The sequence below is a fragment of the Anopheles gambiae genome, chromosome 2 (assembly GCF_943734735.2).
Source record: "Anopheles gambiae chromosome 2, idAnoGambNW_F1_1, whole genome shotgun sequence".
Taxonomy (NCBI): Eukaryota; Metazoa; Arthropoda; class Insecta; order Diptera; family Culicidae; genus Anopheles; species Anopheles gambiae.
In genome coordinates this window covers 77,017,356-77,036,756 of record NC_064601.1, presented here as the reverse complement: position 1 = coordinate 77,036,756, position 19,401 = coordinate 77,017,356, and the positions used below count along the sequence as shown (strand labels likewise).

The 19,401-nt window shown below is 44.3% G+C and overlaps 2 protein-coding genes across 3 annotated transcripts; both read left to right on the top strand.

Annotated features, from left to right (window-relative positions):
- The first annotated feature begins 5,238 nt into the window (after positions 1–5,238).
- On the top strand, positions 5,239–10,094 carry LOC133390981 (uncharacterized protein K02A2.6-like). The gene is made up of 3 exons (XM_061640493.1): positions 5,239–6,263; positions 8,280–9,899; positions 9,959–10,094. The coding sequence occupies exons 1-3, from the start codon at positions 5,623–5,625 to the stop codon at positions 10,092–10,094; spliced, it is 2,397 nt and encodes a 798-aa protein (XP_061496477.1). The 5' UTR covers positions 5,239–5,622.
- Positions 10,095–16,454: 6,360 nt separating this feature from the next.
- On the top strand, positions 16,455–19,043 carry LOC133391374 (uncharacterized). 2 transcript variants are annotated; one of them, XM_061645294.1, is made up of 2 exons: positions 16,455–18,705; positions 18,784–19,043. In XM_061645294.1, the coding sequence occupies exon 1, from the start codon at positions 17,456–17,458 to the stop codon at positions 18,389–18,391; it is 936 nt and encodes a 311-aa protein (XP_061501278.1). In that variant the 5' UTR covers positions 16,455–17,455; the 3' UTR covers positions 18,392–18,705; positions 18,784–19,043. The 2 variants fall into 2 exon arrangements, with proteins under 2 accessions (XP_061501278.1, XP_061501279.1); XM_061645295.1 differs by lacking the exon at positions 18,784–19,043 and having other exon boundaries at positions 16,455–18,512; positions 18,603–18,777.
- Positions 19,044–19,401: the final 358 nt, after the last annotated feature.

Sequence of the window (19,401 nt, the reverse complement as noted above, 5' to 3'; positions counted from 1 at the left end):
GTTTTGTTTTGCAAATCAGGAAGATAAATAATTAAAAATTATATGTATTTTGATAGACTTGGAATGATTTTTATAGTCAATGTCATAATATATTTACATTATTAAAATACGATATTTGTGTAGTTCTTTAAAAAACGAAAACATACTAACAACTTTAATTCACGCGCTTTAACAAACTTTGCTTAACACTAAAATGCTCAAAATAACCGGTATATTTAACATAACGCAATACGCGTTTAAAAAAATACCAACATATAATAATAAGAGTCGACCGGTTGGTCTTATACAAAGCGCGAGTGGTCTGACTAAGAATGCATCGATAACCTATTATTGAAACTAACTTATTGAAACTGTCGATTGTATACTGTAGGTGATGACCGAGATGGAATGCTGACGCGACGGTTGGATGACGACTGTGCTGTACGGATGGCAATCGCGTGATGCCACGGGTCCGGCCGTTGGTATATGTCGCTGTTATGGAGGCTTTTAATGTTGAGGCAGCTCTCCGGAACAGCTCACACACGTTGAGGAAATTGGCCAACGCAATTTTATCTTTTCGAGCAGCATCACTTTCTTCAGGCGCTTGTGGGCTAGCTTACTAAGTCACAGTCAATGCACATAATCCCTCATGTATTACTCTTCGGCGGACTCACTGCTTTCATCCAAATCGGGACATATCGCCGTTTGAATCCGATTAAGCATAGCCTCCGTAACCGTTAAGGTTTTCCGAACAACGGTGATCTCTTCGTAAAGCGCTTCATTTTGTGCGATTAGCCCGTCCAAGCGGCGATTTATGTTAGCTGACGTTTCGGTTATCAGCTGCAGCAAATCGGTCGGAGCATTAGCTATGGAAGGCGTGTCAGTTGGAACGCTTACGGGGACGGTGGCTGGAACGATGGTTGGTGCGGTAACCCGAGCGGTAGCCCGTGAAGCGGTGGGAAGTGCAGAAACGGAGGCCTTCAGCTGCTTGCTAGGACCCGGTTGCTCATTGAGACCCTGGTTACGCATTGACCGCTTCTTCGTGATACTGGTGGAGGTGGCGATGCTCGTGGTGATGATGGAGGTAGTGGTGGTGGTGGTGGTGGTTGGTGTGGGGTAATTTTCCTCGCTGGACCGTTGCACGGTTCCTCTGACGCTCTTTTCAGAATCCATTGTTTTCTAGGAAAAAGAACAAACACAAACAGTTCTTTGATCGTTGGTGTGTGAGAGGATAGCACGTGTTCACTCGTTCAAGTCTTGAAACGGATTGAGACAGACGAGGCCGGCGCGCACTATAAATACCATCGGGAGTGCGAGGCAACGAACGAGAGCGGGTGCGAAAATGCGAGAAGAACCCATACGCACCATCTACCTGTATCATTCATCTTTCCTACCCGTAAAAAAAAAATAATGTTTTGCCGTTTAAATACAAGCACATAGCAGCAAATATTACACCTGTTTGCAATTTTGAATTTTGTACCGTATGCATCGAATCGCGAATCGCATCTCACTACGATCGAAAGCGTGCGTCTACGGTTGAACCATCAATCAGCTCTTTGCTGCGTTTGATATTTGTATAATTTTATCACAGTTTAACAACAATACATTTCGTTTTGTTAATAATCGTATTATTTTTTTCATTAACATCTTTTTCATTGTTTACCTGCTTTTTTACTCTTTTGGTCGTTTTCGATTAGATTTTAGCAGCTTTTTAATTGCGGCTTTGGGATTAATTTGTTTCATTTTTAATTTCACTCGTAGCAACGTAAAGCATTTAATCATTTCTATGGGTAAACTCGATATTTCGTAACTGTCTTTACACCCGTTTTATCACTATCCCTGTCTTTTTTGGCCAGATTATCATTGGGATGCAGCTTTTGGAAGTTAGCTTTCCTATTTGGAAAATTCCCAACTTCAGAAAAGACTGAGATGGGACAAACAATCCTCCCGTTGATCAATGTTGCACAAATGATGGTGGTTTGCTGTAGTAATGGTGCGGGTGCCTTTATCAGCCTTTACCTTTATACCCGCAATAGCCGTTTAAATATCTTCAACAATAGAATCCACAATTGTTAGGCTGTACCTTCCTTCTTCTCTATCTCCTTCTATTGTTGCTCATAAAATGGAAACTCTGTTAGCACAGTTACCGCCACCTATTAAAAATTCTTGGCGATTTCAGTGCCCAACATTCTACCTGGGGAAATCCCGGCTCTAATACCCGTGGCCATATGCTACAGGACTATTTTGATACCTAATTCATAACACCACGGCAACACGTACCAGTCCCACTAGTGCACAAGGTACAGTATCGGACATTAAGATAGGACCCTGGTTTTTTCAACGCACCGTGCACTTGTTTTGCCACGTTACTTGTGTTTGGGTGTGTGTGTGTGTGTGTGTGTGTGTGTGTGTGTGTGTGTGTGTGTGTGTGTGTGTGTGTGTGTGTGTGTGTGTGTGTGTGTTTGTGTGTGTGTGAGTGTGTGTGTGTGTTTGAGTGTGTGTGTGTGTGTATGTGTGTGTATGTGTGTGTGTGTAGTAGAAAGAGAGTGTGCTTTTTAATGTGTATTGGCAAGTGCTCGGGTTTGTGTCTGAAAAACGTAGCTTGCCATTATGTCATATTGCGTTGAAAGTATTCTGATAATGTGTGTTATCATGTGAAACATCGTGCGTTTACACTTGGATAAAAGCTAAAGTTTGCATCGACAGCAGCGCTTGTTCCTCGGACGAAAACGCAGGTGTGCTGATTGATGAATGTGCATGCGCAGCGATGCAAAATGGACACGCGTACAATAGCAATGAACTCGGCATTCCCTCACAGGTGTTTCTCCAGTGCACGCCATTGAAAGGCCTTCGTGCATCTCTGCGTTGAACGTTGTGTGCGCATGAGAAACTTTGTGCGTGCATTCAGCTGGCGCGCAGGAGTTCTTTTCAATGTGCGTTTTGTTTCATGAGCGCGGCAGTATTCTGTTCTCGATTTTGAAGGGAAGACGCTTACTCGCGTACTCGTTGATAGTTTTATCCATGCGATGTTTTCGCTGCTCGACAACGATGTAATTCATCGCGTATAGAAGTAGAACGCAGGCAGAGCACGGGATCAGCCGTGTCCAAGTTTTTAACCAGCGCGTTCTTGACGGTCCAAGCAAGCAATGTTAGTAACAATGGGTCGAGGTAAACAAAGTACCGATTATCAGCACCATATCATTAAGCGAATGGCGGCTGCTGGCATTAAGCGCAAAAGGATCGAGTTTGTAATGGAACGATCGCGCACTTTTGTGGCAAACGCGCTTCGGACAACCGAAACGCGCTTAGACAACCGAAACGCGCTTGGACAACCGAAACGCGCAAGTCAACCGGACGTCTTCAGAAGACCACGACGAAAGATGACCGTCAAATTGTAAATATATCGAAAAAACACTGATCGCGAGGGCGGAGGTCCTGCTCATTACATCAAAAACTTAACCCAAAACACAAGAAAACTACTAACAAAACTATACGAAACGACCTACTTGTGAAACAAACACACACACCAATACACATTCAAACATTCATACACACACATGCACACACACATGCACACACACATGTACACACACATACACACACATGCACACACACAAAAACACAAACACACAAACCACACATAAACCTGTCCCAACGGGTGCATGCTGCGTTGAAAACACTAGGGTCCTATCATTCTGTCCGATACTGTACTATTTAAGATATTTGTGCTCTCTCCTCTTCTAAAGCTTCTAGTTTTTCTGTTTCCATTCATAACGATACCCATGGCAGTGATCACCATCCACTTTTTGTCCATAGCCATCAACTAACCCACAGCCCTCAAAAACGTCCCTGGTGAAAATATGAAGAGGGTGACTGGGAAAAATACAAAACAGAAATGACATACGCACTACCTTTAGATGATCCTCCCTCCTTTACACGTTTTACAGAGACAATAACAAATGCAGCCTTAACTAGTGTCCCTCTTACAAATGGGTACAGTTGGCAGAAAGTCCGTCTCCTGATGGAATAAAACAGTTGCCCTTGCCATTAAGACTCGGTGAAAAGCACTCAATAGGCTCCAACGATAAAAAAAGAAACAATATTTTTACTCCGCTCTTGGCCGATCAATACCGAGAAGCCATTCGGGAATCAAGAGAAGCCGTCAAATTTGCAAAAAATCTATCTTGGGGCAAATTTGTTTTTCAAATTAACCCTAAGACAACCATTCTAAAAACAGAAAACACCATCATTCCACCAACAGAAATACCTGAGGCTTTAGCTAGATACTTTTATGATATATCTGCAACACACAATTTTCCATTTCATTTTCGAACCCATAAATTCATCTCTGAGTCCAGACCCCTTCCATCCATTGACGCCTCCGACCAATAGTCTTTTTTTCTCTTGATGAGCTTAATTGGGCTCTTAATAAATGCCGTGGCATGTCTTCAGGCCCGGACAACATTGGTTATTAAATGCTTCAAAACTTCCCTTACTGGGCTAAAATTGTCCTCCTTTAGATTTACAATTATATTTGGTGTTCCGGAAACATACCGGATGACTGTAAAACCTGTTTCACAATTCCCATTCCAAAACCCAATAAACCTCCACATGCAATAGATAGCTACCGCCCCATTTCTCTACTAAATTTCATTGCCAAAACCATGGAATGGTAAATAGAAGACTGACACAAGAATTAGAAGACTGGAACCTCCTTAGTACCAATCAACACGCCTTTAGAGGTGGGAAAGGTACTGCGACATATTTTGCCAAAAATAATGAACTTTTAGAAACCCACTACCCCAAAGGCCACCACACTGACTGTGCAATGTTAGATTTATCATAAGCTTACAATTCTTGAACAGCTCATTATTGTAGTGTAGCAACCTTTGGGGGATATCTTAGTTAAGCAACCTTGGTATGTCAGTTGGGAATAATGGACTAGAGAAGAATAAAGAGTCAGTTGTGTGGAGACCGAAGAACGATACATACGTGCTAAACCACGACACTACAAATATGTGGGGTTTTGGAGGACGCATTACAGCGTATCTTCAAAGCTCCCTTTCAAATCGCACATTTAAAGTTTTAATTGGAACCCAATCTTCTGACCTGCTCGTCCAAAATAATGGTGTTCCCCAGGGTGCCATTCTCTCTCTCACTCTTAACCTGAATAGTGTAGAATCCCTCTTCCGCCCCATGCTCTGTAACATTAAATGTTTCATGTATGCTGATGATATAGTTCTTGTCTTAGTGTTGGGAAAACTGAGCGCAGCACCGCTACTCAACCCTGTCGCCACGTGACAAGGGCTTGACGTACGCGTTCGGCTAAGCTCGGCGCTGCTCGACTAAGTTCGGGAATGAAGGGCTCGGGATCGGTCTCTTCATCTTTTATCCGCCGACCCGGACGGACGTAGCGCGTGCTCGTCCCGTTTTATCTTGTACAGTGCGTGTCTTGTAAACGCGTCTATTTTATGTAATATTTAATTTGTAAAATAAATAAGTAATAAGTTGCAAACCATAAAAGTGGCGACGAGTAAAAAGGAAAAAGACATTAGTAGTGAAAAAAGTGTAAAGTAATACGTGTGCAAAATTCCGTCAACGCGTAAACGGCGCCGAAAGGACACGAGTCCGGAAGACATCGAGATGGATGAAGAGCAGCGAAGACTTTCGCAGCATTTCGAGGTTCCGGGACCGGTGTTTCTGCAACCGGTAAATGGTCAGCCCCTCCTGCCCAACGCTCCTGCCATGGATCAGCCCACGGGAGTCCAACCATCGACAAGCCAGCAATCGCCATCGTTCCAGCCAGCGACAAGCCAGCAAGCGCCATCGTTCCAGCCAGCGACAAGCCAGCAAGCGCCATCGTTCCCGCAAGCCACAAGCCAGCACCCGCCATCGCTGTCGAATTCATCCGCAAACGGTGAGCCCTCAATGATCCAATTAATGCAACTTTTGCAACATCAAATGCAACAGCAACAGAAAATGCAGCAAATGCAGCAACAGTTGATGACAAAATTAATGCAGCAGCAGCAGCAGCCGGTATCACAACCGGTAACAGCATCACACACACAGCAGCAGTTCCAGCCGGGTCCACCCAACCCGGAGCAAATCCTTGATGCATTGGCCAGTAACATCACCGAGTTCCGCTTCGAGGCCGAAGCCGGTATCACGTTCGAGGCCTGGTACTCACGGTACGAGGATTTATTCATCAATGATGCTGCACGGATTGACGATTCCGCAAAGGTGAGGCTGCTCATGCGTAAGCTGGGTGCAATGGAGCACGAAAGGTACGTTAATTTTATATTACCCCGTTATCCTCGTGATTTTACGCTAGAAGCCACAATCGAGAAGCTAAAATCAATTTTTGGCAAGGCTGAATCGCTACTAAGTAAGCGTTATAAGTGCATGCAGCTCAATAAATCCCGTTCCGAAGATTTTCTGGTGTACGCGTGTCGTGTCAATCGAGCGTGTGTCGATTTCCAGCTAAAAGGGATGAGCGAAGAGCAGCTTAAGTGTCTCGTTTTTGTGTGTGGGTTAAAGGAGGAAACGGATAAAGATTTTCGGCTCAAATTGCTCACTCGCATAGAAGAGCGCGCTGATGTAACACTCGAGCAGCTTTCGGCGGAGTGTAACCGTATTGCAAATTTAAAACTCGACAATGCAATGATTGTGGGCGAAAAGGGAGAGCAAGTGTATGCAATACAAAATGGCGATCGGCAGAACAAGCCGAATTTTCGCGCAAAGGGATCACGCCCGCGCTGGGGAAATCACGATGGCCGATCAGGAAACGATAAGCCGTCCAATCCTTGTTGGCTGTGCGGTGAACTGCATTGGGTAAAAGATTGTCCGCAAGCTACACAAAAGTGTCGAGTATGCAACAAGGCTGGTCATCGGGAAAATCGCTGTCGCAATCGAAAAGGTGTTCGCCGGGGAAGAAATCAATTTTTTTCTACTAATACCGTTAGGGTGTGTAGCGTACAAACAAACCGCAAATTTGTCAATGTATCCATCAATGGAACGGTCATACTCCTGCAGTTGGATACAGCGTCTGACATAACCGTCATAGACGAAACAGCATGGAGGAAATTAGGGCAACCATCATTGGTGAAGCCTTCAGTAAATGCGAAAACTGCCTCTAACGAAGAACTGAAGCTTTTGGGGGAATTTTCATCAACAGTTTCAATAAATAATGTCACAAAACCAGCGATCATTCACGTGGCGCCGGGTGAGCTTCTTTTATTAGGAGCAGATCTAGTGGATCTTTTCGAGCTTGCATCAGTTCCTATGAATACGTTTTGTGCTACAATTTCTACTCACACGCATATCCCTGAGAATCTGCAGAAAAGTTTTCCGGAAGTTTTTAATGGCACGGGGCTCTGCACGAAAGCGCAAATCAGATTGCAGCTGAAAGAAAATAGTCGACCCGTTTTCCGTCCAAAACGGCCAGTTGCATATGCAATGCAGGCAGTAGTCGACGATGAGCTCGAACGGCTAGAAAAAGCTAAAATAATAACGCCGGTTGATTACTCCGACTGGGCCGCTCCAATCGTCGTCGTTCGTAAGAGCAATGGTAACGTTCGAATATGTGGTGATTATTCGACCGGGCTAAACGATGCGTTACAGCCTCACGAGTATCCCCTACCATTGCCAGACGATATTTTTGCGAAATTAGCCCACTGTCAATATTTCAGCAAAATAGATTTGTCGGACGCTTTTTCGCAAGTCGAGATCGAGGAGTGTTACAGACCTCTCTTGACGATAAACACGCATCGGGGACTTTACCATTATAACTGTTTGCCTCCCGGCATAAAAATCGCGCCCGCGGCTTTTCAACAAATCATCGACACGATGCTCGCCGGTCTGCACGATACGTCAGGTTACATGGACGACGTAGTCGTTGGGGGCAAAACCGAAATAGAGCACGATACAAATTTGGCCAATCTGCTTCAACGCATAAGGGGGTTTGGATTCACTATCCGTGCCGAGAAATGTGCATTTAAGATGCAGAAAATCGAATACCTCGGCCATATAATCGATCGTAATGGAATCAGACCCAACCCGACAAAGATAAATGCGATTAATAATTTACCAGCACCAACAAACATACAGGAGGTTCGCTCATTTTTGGGTGCTATTAATTATTATGGCAAATTTGTTCCCAGGATGCGGGATTTGAGGTACCCCCTGGACGAGTTATTAAAGGACGGTAACCAGTTCCTCTGGACGAAGCAGTGCGAGGAGGCCTTCAACAAATTTAAACATATTTTAACATCTGACCTGCTTTTAACTCACTATGACCCTAGAGCTGAAATCATCGTAGCCGCAGATGCCTCCTCCGTCGGACTGGGTGCAACAATAAGTCACACATTTAAAGACGGGTCAACAAAAGTGGTTCAACACGCGTCCCGTGCATTAACAAAAGCCGAAGCAGCATATAGCCAAATAGACCGCGAGGGATTGGCTATCATTTTTGCGGTGACGCGTTTTCATAAAATGCTGTACGGTAGACATTTCCGGCTTCAAACCGATCATCGACCCCTGCTACGAATCTTTGGCTCCAAAAAGGGAATCCCTGTCTACACGGCGAATCGGCTCCAAAGATTCGCACTAACATTGCAGCTGTACGATTTCCACATCGAGTACATACCAACGGACAAATTCGGCAACGCAGACGTACTATCCCGGCTTATTGACAAGCATGCTAAGCCGGACCCGGAATATATGATCGCCAGCATCGAGCTTGAGGAAGCTGTAAGTTCTGTAGCCATAAAATCACTAAATACTTTTCCGATTCGTTTTAGAGAAGTTGAAAAGGCTACAAGCAACGATGTTTTACTTCGTAACGTATATCGGTACGTCACGAACGGTTGGCCAAGCAACGTCACATTCGGCAAGGATCTGGCACGCTTTTACAGCCGGAAGGACGCCTTAACAACCGTTGGGAACTGCATTTTGTTCGGGGAGAGGGTAGTCATCCCCGCGGCTTTGCAGACGAGGTGCCTGAAGCAGCTCCACCAGGGACATCCAGGCATACAGCGGATGAAGGCGATAGCGCGCAGTTTCGTCTACTGGCCATCATTGGACGATGACATCACTGGCTGCGTCGCTACTTGCGATGCTTGCCAGGCCGCAGCAAAGTCTCCACGTATGTCTGCACCAGCGCCCTGGCCAAAACCATCAGCTCCCTGGCAGCGAGTGCACATCGACTACGCCGGACCAATCGATGGTGCATACTTCTTGATCGCAGTTGACGCCTTCACGAAGTGGCCCGAAATCGTGAAAACTGCAAGTATAACCTCACATTCCACAATCATTCTTTTGAGAGGAATATTTGCCAGATTCGGACCACCAGTCACACTGGTTAGCGACAACGGGACTCAGTTTACCAGTGAAGTCTTCAAGGAGTTCTGCGACGCTAACGGCATTGAACACATCACGACTGCACCGTTTCATCCCCAATCGAACGGCCAGGCCGAGCGGTTCGTGGATACCTTCAAGCGGGCCTTGAAGAAAATTCGAATCGAGAAGGCATCACTTGAGGAGGCTTTGGATCTGTTCCTGCAAACATACCGTTCCACCCCGAATCCAATGTTGGACCAACGCACGCCTGCCGAAGTCATGTTCAACCGGGCGACGCGGACGGTTCATCATCTGCTGCGGCCCTCACCATCACGGGAGTCTTCAGCGAATAGCGGTTTCCCCAAATGGCGTCCTGGAGATTTGGTTTACGCCAAAATATTTCGCGGCAATTCATGGAGTTGGATTGCAGGGGAGATCATCCGCAGCATCGGCACCGTAATGTACGAAGTCATCACAACGGAGCAACGGAGGCTTCGGCGCCACGTGAATCAGCTCCGTCGTCGTACTACAGTCTCTAGGAAACTAGGAGAGCGGGATGAAGATAATCTGCCGCTACAGATTCTGTTAGAGGAGTGGGGTTTGCCCACGGAACAAAGCTCCACTCCCTTGTCCGAGCCATCAGCGCCTGTGCCCACATCGCAGCCGGATGTCTCAGCATCATCTCCGGCAGCCCCTGTGTTTCGGGAAGCAGCACATCCATCCTTGGGTGTCGAGGACGTCAACCACCAGCAGGCACGACTACCACGACGTTCTTCTAGGAGTAGAAGACTGCCTCGTAGGTTCAGCGCGTACCGGCTGAATTAAAAGGGGGAGGTGTTGGGAAAACTGAGCGCAGCACCGCTACTCAACCCTGTCGCCACGTGACAAGGGCTTGACGTACGCGTTCGGCTAAGCTCGGCGCTGCTCGACTAAGTTCGGGAATGAAGGGCTCGGGATCGGTCTCTTCATCTTTTACCCGCCGACCCGGACGGACGTAGCGCGTGCTCGTCCCGTTTTATCTTGTACAGTGCGTGTCTTGTAGACGCGTCTATTTTATGTAATATTTAATTTGTAAAATAAATAAGTAATAAGTTGCAAACCATAAAACTTAGCATTCAACAATAGAACCGAATCACGCACAACTTTACAAGAAGAAGTCAATATAGTTTAGAAATGATCACGTTGAACAGGTTACACAAATTCACACTCCAAACATCACATCTGTATCACATCTGTAATAGGAAATATCATATCATATGCAATTGCAAATATCATAAATATCATATCTAATATCCATAATATGCAATAACTCAGTAATACTTAACACACGCACAGCCGATATCCTAGAAGTGACTTTTGATCGTCACTTAACATTTAAAGCACACACAACTTCGAATCATCAATAGCTGGCTTCTACCAATACTTCTCTACGGCATTGAAATAGTTTACCTGTATCGGGAAAATTTCCAAAATCAAATCGCACCACTCTTAATGGAAATATAACAATGCAGATTGGACATCATTCCAACGAAATATATTAATTCATTTACATTCAGACCCCATGCCTACAGAAGAAAACCTCATCATAAACATCAACGATGCAGTAGCGAAATCGATTCCTAAATCCAAGGGCAAACCAGGTGTGTAGGATTGCGCCCTACACTAGTTTACCTTAAACTCGCGATTCGAGTTTCAAAGGGAGCAAATATCAGCACGATACCAAATACACCTGAGAGCGCTGACAAGTGTCAAGTAAGAGCTACCCGCCAAGGACTCTGTACAAGATTTGCCAGCTGGGTGATTTGAAGATGTAGAACAATAAATTCTGACTCCGCAATCTGTGCTGGTAACTGAATTCTGCATATATTTCTTCGGGTACTTATTACACAGTGCTGTGTTCCGTTAGCGATGTTTACTTTTTGGGGTTTGTACGCTGGCTTAATTTCCCCTCTTTCCGTTAACATACAAATGTTTCCTAGTTATTAGCCAATACATCACCCTTTGACCCCATGGTTTGCATAATTAACTATGTAGATGGCGCTACTGCGAAGTGTGGAGTGGTTGTGTTATTGCCTTGAGATGGCGCTGCTATTGGTTTTACGGCTTACTTCGCGTATACAACAAATTGCCTACATTTTGGCGCATTTAAATCCTAAACACCAGGCAAGCGAACTGTGTACTGGTGGAACGACACTTTCATCATCAAAAAGAACTTTCAAAAGTCATCAAAAAGAGACGAAAAGTACTTCGAAAGCTACAGAATGCTCGAATAAATCAAGACCACACTCATTTCCCTACCCTTTCCGAGGAATTTCATATTGCCCATCGCATTGCAAGAGAAGAAATTAAAACAAGCAAAACAAAAATCATGGAATAGATACAAAGACAGCATTAATCCCGAAATGTAAGGAAAAGACATGTGGAGAAATGTGGAATGCCTAACAGAACGAAAGCAAGACATCTCAAGCACAACAGCTCAAATCATCATCAGAACCGATGATGACACAATCCCCAGTCCCAGTCCCTGCTGAATCAACAGCAGAGGTACTTGCCACTCATTTTGCCACCATACAACCACATCTGACAGAGTGGCATAACTCCTCCTCACTGGAAGAATAGCCTTACAATTCCCATTTTAAGTGGCGGATCTAACGGTACTGCCACTGCCCATTTTAAAGCCTAACAAACCGAAATACAGCCCCAACAGCTACCGACCAATCAGCTTGCTGAACTGCATCGGAAAAGTGTTAGAGAGAATGGTAAATCGACGTCTTACCCAAGAACTGGAAGGCAGGAAGCTCCTCAGCATTAGCCAACATACATATATAGATGCGGATTAGGCACGGAAACATACTTTGTGCATCTCTAAGAACAACTGGCCAAAGTAAAATCCGATAAACATCATGCCGACTGTGCTATCATCGACTTGGCTAAAGCTTTCGTTCGGACATGGAAGTACGCAATCATGCGCTACTAGCCAGATGGATTTTCGGAGCTAACATTATCGCATTCCTCGATGATTTCCTCTCAGACTGTACCTTCGAGGTTCTGATTGGAACGAACAAATCCAGCACTAAAATACTCGAAAACGGAGTTCCTCAGGGATCCTTTCTCCAACATTATTTTTGATCAGTTTTGAAAGTCTTCTCCGCTCACTACCACCATTCATCACTCTATTGGTATACGTTGATGATATCGTTCTGATCTAGAGCAATGCAGATAATGGAGTCGCGCGATACAATCTGCAACAGAAGCGATCGAGATGAGCGAAGCGATGGCGAAAAAAGGCCATTCTGGTGTCGGTGATCGCGAGATAAGGTGTTAAAGTAGTGGGAATATAAAAATAAAATAATTTAGTTGTAGTCCTCAATAAATAAACAGTTGGTTTTATTCAGTAGTTAAAAATAGTTTTTCTCGGTCATTTAGTGTTAGTTGTTTCACTAGGTATCACAAAAGATCAACAACTCAACTTCCAAGCCCACATCGAACATGTAAAAACTCCAGCTATTAAGAAAATCAAACTCTTCAAAATGCTCTGCACAGGACCACACAAAGCTTCAAAAGAAACACTTATTTTCAGCATTAATCACTGGTTGCTTCCAAAACTTTTGTACGAAATAGAAATCATATCGATTAAAAAGAAACAATTCGAAAAATAAATTAGCTCCATCTACCATACCGTACTCAGATATGCCATGGACGCCTGCCGTACCAGCCCCATTATCTCTATGCTAAGTGAGAGTGGACTTCTTCCACTTAACCACATTATCACAGGTAAATTTTTCACAACAGCAACTCGAATTAAGGAAAAGAACATCCGGGCACCATTGTTTCTCCATAGAGCCAACTCTGAACTTTTTTCTCAAACAAACTGTAATATCCCGGACTTCACCACACTTCTACACTTCGGCACTCGGCCTTGGTACCATGAACCCCCTAACATAGACTGGCATTTCAAACACATCCTTAAAGCAGATTGAAATAGCACAATAGCCTAAACACATTTTAAAGAACACATCAATAATAAATACCCTCAACACAACCATATTTACACCGATGGATCCGTCGATGGAACAGAGGCAGGATTCAGGATTTACTCACCGATCGACAAAACAGCGTCCAAACTGCCGGATCACACTAGCATTAGAAGATTCCCTGCGCTCTGATCTTGAAAAAGTCATCTTCACCGACAGCGCGAGTGTCCTCTCAGCACTAGATCATGGGTCTTGTAAAGACCCGCACATCCAAAAGCTCTACCAGCTCACTACTTCGCACATCAATCAAGACCAGCAACTTACCATCTGCTGGATTCCTGACCACATCGGAATCAAAGGCAACGAGAACGCCGACCGCCTCGCCAACAAAGGCAGAAGAAAAACATCGACCTTAAACACCTCACTGTCCAAGAGAGACGCAATATTTTTTATTAACATAATAATAAGAGAAGCATGGGAACAGGAATGGTTTAAAACCAAGAACAATTTCCATCGTCCAGTGAAACCAACAACTACACCATGGCCATCCGTAGTACAACATCGAGACCAGAAGATCCTTACTAGAGTAAGAATAGGCCACACAAGACTTACCCACAGTCATCTCATGAAACGATTCAGCCATCCTCTCTGCCAATTCTGCGGTACTGACTTTCCGATTTTCCACCTCTTGACAGAATGCCACGGTTACACACAACTTAGAAATACCTGTCATCTGTAGTTCAATATAAATTCAATATTATCAGCCCATCCAAAGAAACAGGAAAACCTTCTCAAATTTCTAAAGCTCTCAAATCTTTGTCACCCCAAGTCACATTCTCCTGGTCACAAATGTTGCAGTCCGCCGAGACTGCAGCCTCTTCGCACACCCGATGCTTTCCGGGAACTGACAGCATTCGATGTGTAGCGAATATAGTCGTCTCTTTCTCTCTCTCTCGTGCATGATCCATTACGATCGGGGATCCTGCGATGTAACGACACTCGGGATGTTATCTGCACCAGCAATAGACGTGGCTAGCGCGCGGGACCGTATTCCTTTACTTTTATCATTTGATCGTTATATATATATATATATATATATATATATATATATATATATATATATATATATATATATATATATATATATATATATATATATATATATATATATATATATATATATATATATATATATATATATATATATATATATATATATATATATATATATATATATATATATATATATATATATATATATATATGTTTGTTAAAATAAAGTATAAGTCAACAACAACAAAGGTATCAAGGGAAACGAAATAGTAGACCGACTAGCCAACGCAAGAAGGGGTAGGTCACCGGCTCCGACGACGTGGTACTCAAGTCCTGAAAAGGCCGGCATGATCGCGTTGGCTATTACGCCAATAATAATAAAAATAATAATAATAATAAAAATAACTTAGCATAGCAGTGCACACCCGGGTAAGAGTTTGTCTTGACTTTGTTGTTGCCGGGCTACCGCTGTGACGCGACAAATGCACGGAATGCACTCGATCAAAACATGAACCTACCGATCCGAACCCATTCCAAGGCATTGCCGGTCAATCGGCGTCATGATAACTACTCCAAATCAACAAGCCACCAGATTCTGGACGGACAGGTGCAGCACCATACGCGCACCGTAATAAACAAATCCAGAATCCTCTTTTGTATGGATTCAATTCAAAATGTTGTTTCCACTTGCGTCCGCTAGCTGAATTGGAAATAAATGTGCAACATATCACACGCACGTTTGCTTAGATCGTGTGTCTTTTTGATACCCCCAACAGCAGAGCCGATCGCAAAGATGCCAATGCCAATGGTTGTGTTGTCTCTCAGGTAGCGAGATCGAAAATGCGTGGTATTTTGTAGCCGCAGCGGATGAAAATGTACGCATCAGAATCAAATAGTTTTGGGATTTCCAAACGCACGCACACACACAAACACGCGCGCGCAAACTCACACACACACACACATACACACACACACACGCGCGCGCACGCGATAATGCACCTACGAACGCGCGCATGCGAGAACGCACCTACCAAAGGGCGCACGCAAGCACGCACCATCCACCAAACCCCCCCTCCTCTTCCGCAATCATCAGCTATCATATAGCGCATCCTCATCCCTAGCGCCGGGCGGGGTGGGGAATCGCGACATGATAGAGCGAACGGTCACTTTCCCCGCGCTGTGTGTGTGCATGTGTGTGACGACACCCGAAAACTCAAGACAGATTTCGGCACATTAAAAAAAATATTTTATTGCCACTATACACTGTGCTACATGATGCTTAGAAGGTCGTTGAAGCATCAAACATGTTCAAATAAAAAAATATTACATTTGTGTTAGACATTCTCCTACGCTTGTTTTAAATAGGCTTCTTCACCCTCAATTGGCAGGGGCATCGAATAGTCTCATCAGCAGCGGTACGAAATAAAATAAACCATCAATACACCGATAACACTTTGAATCCCAATCCAGCTTCTCCCACAGCGTCTCAAGGTAAGGTCACACACAAATTAATAAATGCTAACACCCACCAATAACAATACACGACCGCAATGCACATATGAGTATCAACGCATACACCGCAACAGCCAATCAGCTGGCGGCGGAAGGCACGGGCAGAAGCGCAAGTAAAGCAAGGCAGGGTGAGGGAGGGAGAAGAAGCGGACGAAAAAATGGGCGCCAATATTGTTAAATTTTTTTATCGTTTTTTTTTTGCTCCACCGCCATAAATAGTTCGTCCATTTCGCCAGCAGATGGCGCTAAACTTGCTCGACCCAGCGCGGGAATCGCTGAAGTCCAGCGCGGGGAACGGGCCAAAATCTGCGCTGGCCAGCGCAGAATTTGGTACATTTCCTGCGCTGGAAACTGCTCGAATTTGCGAAGCGGAAGGGACGGGTAGCTCGACGAGCTGCTCGACAAATTTGCCGTTGAAGAGAAAAGGAAGGCATGATAAAATTCTCAGAACGCCATGATTTCTTCCGTCGCTTAGCGCAGCGGGGTCCAGCGCGGGGATCGGGCCAAAATCTGCGCTGGCCAGCGCAGAATTTGGTACATTTCCTGCGCTGGAAACTGCTCGAATTTGCGCTGCGGGTTTTTTCTTTAGCACAAAAAAGATTGTTCGAGCAGCTACGCGAATCGTGCAGATTTGAACTGCGGATCGGATCACATCCGCGCCCGTTGATGTACACATCTCTATCGATCTTAAATTTATAAATAGAGGGCGAAAAGGCTTTTTCCCTCTCTTCATCACCAGCAATTTCTTACAACGGCTTCGGTAATTATTATCAGCAAAAACCAAAGAAAGAAAAGGAAACTTTATCCGAAAACTATTCGCGACGAAACAAAGATAGTTTGGTTTATTCATATACATTTATTGAAAGACAAGATTTTTAAATCCTTTTTTTAGGTTTCCTACCGTTTTGGCGCTTACACTAGGTACATGTTACATGATATGTATCGTTATAGTTCGTTGGAACAGAAGAACAAGCTGTACTTCGTAATGTATTACAAGGCATTTGTGCCTTATACATTGAGGTCAATTCTCTATGGGTTGGAATTACCGATAATGGTATTATTTGTATGGGAAAGCAGAAAATTATTTACAAGGCACTGAACTAGCTTATAATCTATCTTTGATTCTATTTAATTTATAGGTATTTTCATCGTAATCCTAACTACTAAATAAATTCCTAATTATGTCAACTTCCAACATTTGCGCTTTAAACACTCAAGGATTTCGCTTATTTTATCTTTTATAAGGACAAAACCTCTTTCGCTATGAAGAACCCTGGTGGAATATCTATTTGGCAGTTCCATGATGGTTTTAAGGAAGCTATTTTGTACGACTTGTATAGTCTGCATATTTGTGCGAGAGCACCTTCCCCAAGCGTTGCCACCGTACGTTATTGATGGTAAAACAATCAGATCTGTTTTCCATCGATAAACCCGAATGATTTTTTAAGAGGGAGTAGAGCATTCGAAAAAGATGGCCTGTTTTGGTTTTTATATAGCCTACGTGATCTTGGAGAAGATGGCTGAATACAGAAATGACACATACCATCTCTTCATAGACTTCAAAGCCGCATACGATAGCCAAGGTAAAACTGTACGACGCTATGAGCTCATTTGGAATCCCGGCCAAACTGATAAGGCTAGTTACAATGACTATGACCAACGTCACATGCCAGGTGAGGATGGATGGAAAACTCTCAGGACCTTTTGCTACCACCAAAGGTCTACGCCAGGGAGACGGGCTTGCCTGTCTCCTATTCAACCTGGCACTAGAGAGGGCCATTCGCGACTCGAGGGTGGAGACTACGGGAACCATCTTCTATAAGTCAACCCAGATCCTGGCATACGCTGATGATATAGACATCATTGGTCTGCGGCTCTCCTATGTAGCAGAAGCCTACCAAGGGATCGAGCAGGCGGCAGAGATCCTCGGATTGCAGATAAACGAGGCAAAGACCAAACTGATGGTGGTAACATCAGCGGGCCTACCAATAAATAATCAGAATTTACGTAGGCGTGATGTACAGATAGGTGAACACACGTTTGAAGTCGTCCCAGAATTCACCTATCTTGGGTCAAAGGTCAGCAACGACAACAGCATGGAAGCTGAGTTGCGCGCAAGGATGCTGGCTGCCAACCGGTCATTCTACAGCCTGAAAAAGCAGTTCACCTCAAAGAACCTGTCGCGACGGACGAAGCTGAGACTATATAGTACCTATATAGTACCAGTACTCATATCCCAAGTAGCAACCGAAGCCTGTTTCTCCGAGTTTCAACCCCCTCATGTCCAAAAACTGCCTTCGCTCACTATTCCTATCCCATTTCTACATTCTACAATGTTTGTTGCGTTCTCGCTCATGAGGGTGTTAGTCAATTCTCTCTTGCCACACGAAGAGAATTCTCCTGCACACTTCGTGTGTTGGATTCTACCCATCCCTGTTGAACACACGTCATTTTCTTCCATCGCACTCATCAGGGTGTTTGCTCTTTTCCTTCCAAGCCAAAGAGCGACTTCAATGTGCTCTGAACCGTGGACATGAGAGTGTGTGTTTGTGTGCTGTGTGAACTATTTTTCCTGCGTGAAACACTTTCCATACTGCGCCATCCGCGGTGTTCTTTCTGCTTCATCGGAGGACGAATTTTTATCATCTAATTGTTTGGGTAAGTGTCCTTTTCTAAGTGTCTAGTGCTATGTGACATTTATTCTAATTCTAATATTATTCTAATATGCAATGTTTTGCACATTACAAGTTTCAGATGTGTGCTGCTACCGCTAGCTGTTCCTCAAACTACTTAAAAAGTGTGACACTGTGTGCACAGGCGTTCAAGTTTCAATTGATCCTCAAGCACAAAGGTAAGTTTGTCACATCTTTAAATGAAGTGTAATCTTTTTAACAAAGTGTGTCTATTAATTGTGTATTTTCATCAACAGCCTTCATACAACACCGCGATCGAGGCGCGCCAAATCTGATGACATCTTTCCTGAACCAAGCAGGCTGAACACGCGCACCACCACGGGCTCCAGCGCGGTGTGAAGAGGGAAGAAGAAAAGACAGAAATGGAAACAGCCGCACCAGGCGGCCACCGTGTGTGTGTATGTAAGTATGTGAGAACACATGTGTGAATCCTCTTGTGGGAACTGCAAAAAGAAGAGAATAAAGAGTGTGAAGCAGCTAGACTGCCGCAACCAAATCAAGAGAGTGAATTCTCATTTCAATCCGAAAAACTGGGAGAGAGTGATGACATGCGAGAGAGAATAAAACTAGAAACACGAGAGAGGACACGAAGCGCTTTCGGGTTTTTTTCGCCTTCGCGCACATTTTGCTTTATGCGCGCGAAAAAGTGAGCCTTGATCAGCGCGATGGCTCCTATACAAAGGCCTTCGGCTTTGCTATCTGGGATACGCCTCTGAGACATGGACACTGTCCAAATCTGACGAAACCCATCGAGGAAACATCCGTCGACAGTCCTGCAGCTTCAGCTGCCGATTTTCAATTAATTTTCCCATACAAGGTAGGAATGACACCATCTAACATAAATGCAAAAGTGT